This window comes from Nematolebias whitei, chromosome 9 (genome assembly GCF_014905685.2).
Source record: "Nematolebias whitei isolate Nwh7 chromosome 9, NemWhi1, whole genome shotgun sequence".
In the NCBI taxonomy this organism is placed as follows: domain Eukaryota; kingdom Metazoa; phylum Chordata; class Actinopteri; order Cyprinodontiformes; family Rivulidae; genus Nematolebias; species Nematolebias whitei.
The window spans coordinates 43390984-43397158 of NC_056506.1; the positions used below are offsets into that span (position 1 = coordinate 43390984).

General features: G+C 38.0%; 1 protein-coding gene across 1 annotated transcript in view; it reads right to left on the reverse strand.

The window, feature by feature from the left end:
- Positions 1-6175, reverse strand: part of LOC119415226 (piezo-type mechanosensitive ion channel component 2) — a 127924-nt gene that overhangs the window by 8946 nt on the left and 112803 nt on the right. Inside the window, exons 42-46 of the mRNA XM_037682385.1 lie at positions 4003-4309; positions 3722-3854; positions 3123-3270; positions 2817-3028; positions 546-704 (exon numbers count right to left, since the gene is read on the reverse strand). Of these exons, the coding sequence (XP_037538313.1) occupies positions 546-704; positions 2817-3028; positions 3123-3270; positions 3722-3854; positions 4003-4309 (959 nt within the window). The remainder of the gene's footprint in view (positions 1-545; positions 705-2816; positions 3029-3122; positions 3271-3721; positions 3855-4002; positions 4310-6175) is intronic.

A 6175-nucleotide genomic window follows, 5' to 3' on the forward strand; every position in this document is an offset into this window, starting at 1 on the left:
ATATATATATATATATATATAATCACAGCACCTTACTGCACTTTATTGTCTTTACAGTTTAAATCATCCAGATGATAAATGCAAAAAGATATCTCCATGAAGACATACCTTCATAAAAAAAATACAATAAAAGAAAGTTTAGGTTTAAGTCGCCGCTCTTTAACTTTACAAGACAAAAAGTTGTTCATCTGGAATAAAGTTAGTCTCATGATTCAAATAAATCCTGAACATTACAGAGTTTAAAAGAGACATTATACAATATTTTATTAGTTTTTAACACGTTTAAAGTCTAAAGAAGATAGAGATCAGTGCAGTGTTTTCAGATTATAATACATATAAATTAATGGACTTTTGTTTGTTTTATATTATGCATTTGTTTGGTCATAACTGATGTCAAGCTTATGAAAAATAATCAGCTGACACCTACAGTAATCAAATAAATCAACAACTTTTTAAAGTCATGTTTTGGATTATATTTGCTCCCGAGTGATTCAGAGAGCCGGCGTCTCAGGCCGTGGAAAATGAACATTTCCAGCCCGACTCACCCTTGAAACAGAAACAGGTTGAGGTAATTGTAGCTCTTGGTGAGGAAGTTCCCCAGAACACGGGTGGGATAGCCGCAGCGGATCTGATAGGCCGACAGCCCGAAGTAGATGCACTTGACAAAATACCACATCTGAGCGACCTTGTTCTCGCTGAATCGCCTACAGGAGGACGAGCAGAGACAAACACATGCTGGTTTTTTACTGCGGTGGGATTATTTTCAAGGTTAAAACCAACTTTTTACTGATCTAAAGACGTTTTGGAGAGGAAACTAGGTCCATCGGCATCGTTCTGCGTGTGCTTTAAACTGGAAGAAATAGATCAACTTAGAAATCTTACTGTCGGTAAAATCTGTTAAAAAAAACTACGAGAAACGAGTGAAGATGACTAAAAAATACTAAAACTCTTTTTGATGCAGCAAAACCTGAGAGACTGAAGATTACAGGAAACAACATTGACCATTGTTCTCTCAGCTCAGAGATGTAGCAAAAGGCTAGCTAAATGCTACCTAAAAGTAGCAACAACCAAAACAAAAAAAAAAAAAAAAAAAACAGCAAAAAAAAAGCTAATAGTAGAAAAATGCTATTAAAAAAAGCAAAACACTATCTAAAAAATAAAGTAGCAAAAGGGTAGCTAAAAGCTAAAATATATAAAGGCTAGCTAAAAGCCTAAATTAACCAAAGTGTAATCAAAGGCTGAAAGCAGATAAATGCTATCTTAATGCTACCTAAAAGTAGCAAAACAAAACTGCTAACTAAAAAACAAACAGCTAGCTTAACGTAGTAAACGTATATGCTAAAAGTAACAAAAGTCTACCTCAAAGATAAAACAGCAAAAGGATATCTAAAAACTAAAACCAAATGAAAGGCTAGATAAAAGCAAAAAGTAACTAAATGTTCTTTTAAAAGAAAGCAGCAAAAGGCTGGCTAAATGCTTCCTAAAATTAGCTAAACAAAATGCTTACAAAAAATAACTAATTGCTGAAAGCTAAAAGTAGCAAAATGCTATTTAAAAAATGCAAAACACTACCTAAAAGATAAAGTAGAAAAGTGTAATTAAAAAACAAAATAGATAAAGCCTAGCTAAAAGCCAAAACAACCAAAGGGTAACTGAAAGCTGAAAGCAAATAAATACTATCGTAATGCTATTTAAAACTAGCAAAACAAAACGGTTAACTAATAGAACAAAACAGCTGAAAGCTTAAAGTAGTAAAATGCTAAGTATATGCTAAAAGCTAAAGCAGCAAAATGATAAATAAAAAATAAAACCAGTAAAAGGCTAGATAAAAGCTAAAAGTAACTACTGGTAAATGTTTTTAAAAGCTGAAAGCAGCAAAAGGCTAGCTAAATGCTACCTAAAAGTAGCAAAACAAAACAGTTAACTAAGAGAACCAAACATCTAAAAGCTTAAAGTAGTAAAAGGGTAAGTATATGCTAAAAGTAACAAAAGACTTCCTAAAAGATAAAGTAGCAAAAGGATAGCTAAAAACTAATAAGTAAAAGGTTAAATAAAAGCTAAAAGTAAAAAAAAGTTTTTAAAAGCTGAAAACAGCAAGAGGTTAGCTAAAGGCTAGCTAAACACTACCTAATGTAGCAAAACAAAAAGCCAATTAAGAAGAACAAAAAAAAGAGCTTAAAGTAGTAAAACGCTAAGAAAAATTAAAAAAAGACTACAAAATTCTAGTTAAATGATAAAATCATTAAAGTAACGGTTAATTAAAAGCTGATAGCACCAAAATGCTGTTTAAATGCTGCCTAAAAGTAGCTAAATAAAACGCCATCTAAATCGGCCAAATAGCTAAAAGCTAAAATGAGCAAAAGGCTAACTGAAAGGAAATGACTACCTAAAACATTAAGTATGCTTTCTGAGCTTTCTTAGAGGTTACTCTAAAAAAACATCTGGTTCTGCAAAGAACTGGAAAGCTGTGACCACTCTTGCAGCACTGGGTGCAGGGCACTCACTAAATACCAGTAATAACCCTCAGCTGTTTCCTTCTTAGACGTTAATAATCTGCACCTACTGCTGAGTGATTTGACAATGAAGTCCATTTTCAACTATAAAATACAGACATGAGCATTTTTTGGATCATACTGAAGGACAGAGTTAAAGAAATCTCAAATTTCGATACGTGCAGCAGTTTTGTCCACATCGTCTCAGCTGTTTAATCAACATTTATAACGAGATGTGCTCAAACTAAACATCTATGTTCAACCTTAAGTTCTTTTTATTCCAGATCGGTAAAGAACATGTTGGAGAGAAGACAAAGTTCTCACTTTTCTGTGACGCTTGGCAAAATAAAGAACATCCAGAAGTGGATCCCGAAGACCAGGAAGACCTGGAAGATGACCTTGCCCATGACCGTCTTTCTGAGGTAGAGGGCCCGGTCCACTACCATGGTGCCGAACTGAATCAGGACCATGACCAGGAAGGGTCCTGGCACCTGATCCTCAGAGAGCGATGATGTAATATCTGCCGTCGAATGTTTCTAAAAAAAAAAGGTAGAAGGATCGCTTAAAGGTTCGCTTCGGAAACAGAATAATTTTTGGGTTTATGATAAAATAAAATAAAAAAAAACCTACGCCAAACGCCCAGAATCCAAACACAATGATGATGAAGTCGACGGTGTCTGCGAGGAACATGAGCACGTAGACGTCCGTGACGGCGCTGTACTCCGGATGAATCAAGTTGTAGAAGAACTGCCTCATGGGGAGGTAGAGCTCCAAAAACCTGCAACAAAAAAACAAATTATCCTACGGCCTGTGCTGGTTTTTATCTTCCTTTTCCTCCCAGCTCTTCCAGGTGGACGGCCCAGGTCTGCAGCGTGAACAGTGTTTAAGACAGTAAAATCAAACTAAATGCCATTAGTCAGAAAACCACAGAAAACCAGGGTCGACTTACTGTCCTAGGCCTAACATCTCAGAAACCACTCGTTCCACCGTGATTACATTTAGCAGAATAACAAGCTTTGATCGTCTGCAGCACTTACAAAAATGACACTGAACGGCCTGACGGGAACGCCGTAATTAAAGGTCCAAACTTAGATCCATAAAAGGTTTTAGCTGGATATGATGTGCCTCTTACATCACGCAGCCAGAATATTCACTGAGCACGCGTCTCAAACAGTCGTTTCGTTTTTAGCGAGGGTCTGACTCGGCTCTTGTGAAATTTGAGGGATTACCGCTTTATGATGAACGCTTTAGCCTTGAAGAGCAGCTCCCTCAGCTTCTCTACGATCATCTCTTTGTGGGTCTTCTGACAGGCGCTGGCCAGGCTGCCGTCCTTGCGGCTGCTGTTGCGGGAAGCGGTACTTCCTGTGGAAACGGTTTACATTTTGGGCTGTAAATGATCCGAGACGACACAGAGTCACTGGGAAACACAAACACGGCTGTGGTCTAAAGAGTGAGGTTGATTTGAACGCCCGCTCGGATCGTTTTAATCATAAAAATAAAGTCGTTTCACCTCTTTTGGATCTTGCAGACGAGAGGCGGGAGCGATGGGAAATGTGCGAGCCCCCGCTGGAGCTCTTGCGTCGCTGGTAGGTCTGCGGCTGAGGGTGCTGGACCTGAACCTGTCCTGAATCTATAGAACTCCCGAAGTTTATGGACCTCAGCGAGCGGATGGAGCCTCTCCCCTCACTGATCAGCGACGAGGCAGGTTCGGACTCCCTCTCGCTCTCCTCCTCGTCTTTTCCCTCATCGTCAGATTCACTCTGAGGAACGGCCTCCTTCTTCTCTTTGGGGTCATCCTCGTCCCACAGACCGTGGCACTGGGAACAAAAACAACCGGCTGTGGGGTTTTGTTTTACTTTAGTTCAATTTATTTAATAAAGTGAGTTAAAACTGTAAAGATTGCTCTTTACCCAACCTCTAAGACTCTTAAATAACCCCTCAAAAAACTGCTTTTTATCTGCCTTTTTTAAAACATGAAACTCTTTAACAGTAGATTAAATGCTTTTAAAATATTAATGTATTTTAGGTTTCAACGCTTTGTTAAATCACTTTAAAAGAGGAGACACGGGCTTAAAATGTGAGAAAACGAAGTATAAACGGATCTGTCTTCTGTGTTTGTAGCACTCAGTTCTGAGCTTTGGTTTCGACGTAAACCTTTAATTTCCAAATACAGACTCGCCTAAAGTGAGTATAAATAATTGTAAACCAACACTTATATTTTTTTATATAGTGCTATGTGTTGTCATCGTATGTTTCTATACAATGATGAAATTAGTTCTCTGCATTTAACCCATCACATGTGAGATACAACCAGGTGGAGCAGTGGGCAGCTAGGTAAGCGTCTGGAGAGCAATTAGGGATTGGGTGTCTTACTCAAGGACACCCCGACATGTGGGCATGGCGGGGAGTTGAACCTGCAACTTTCTGGTCCCAGGTTGGCTGTCCTACCTCTACACCATCTTCGTCCCAAGAATGTGTCAGAAATGGGAAAACTGTGTTGTTTCTTAAAACAAACGTAGTTCAAAACCTGATTAAAGTAAAGGTTTTTGACTCACACTAGGCTTCATATTTGTGTGGTTCAATAAGTTTTTAACTAATTAGTGACAACAGTGAAGATCTGCAATTGTTGTTGATTTTTAAAACAAAATCTGTGACAGCAGGATCAAAGTACAGTGGTCCCTCGTTTATCGCGGTGGATCCGTACCCTGAAGCCACGCGATAAGTGAAAAACAGCAAAGTAGGAATAGTAGTACAAGTCGTAAGTAGTAGTTTATTTTGGTATTTATATATACCATATTTTTCGCCATACAGTCACACTGCCCTATAAGTTGCATCAGTCCACATATGTCTAAGTGGAAAAAACATAAATAAGTCGCTTCGCCGCATACGTCGCATCTATTATGTGTCACCGCTGTCAACCCGGAAATGTGTGCCGGTGTTGTGCCAAAAATCGATTGGCTGCCAAATGGCGGCCACGGGGGCGTGCACGGGAGGACTTTAACAAGAATTTAACCAGATTAATACTTAAAAACAATTATTTGTTTGCTCGAAATTATAGTAAAGGTGTCTCAGTCTAACTTTTTTCACTTTGACGGCCAAATCAGTTGCATTTTCAAAAGCCGACACAGAATCATGAACGAGCAGAAGGCGACTCGTTGTGTATTTGTTTGAAATTTAACAGGATAACCACCTAAAACAATTATTTGTTTGCTCGACATTATAGTAAAGGTGTGTCTCAGTTGAACTTTTACTTAATAAATGCACTTCAGTGGTCAAATAAGCTGCATTTTGTCGGGGCAACGCAGCAAAATTAAGCTGATTTGACGGTTACCCCAAGCAGATGACAGTGGCTTCTATGGCAAGCCGATTGTGTCATTAATAGACACTTTTTACATATTACATGACACAATGGCATGCCATACTGCTCGAGTGCCATTTAGCGGCTGAAAATGGTAGTGTTCAATATTTTCAGTCAGAATGAATGAAAACGGTCACATCTCAGCCAAAAACTGGTTTATAAGTATAAGAAAAAAATCCATAAATATGTCGCTTCAGCGTATAAGTCACAGGGCATGCAAACTATGCAAAATAAAAAAAAAGTGACATACAGGGTGAAAAATATGATATCTATATATATATATCTATATATATATCTGTATATATATATATAGATATATATATAT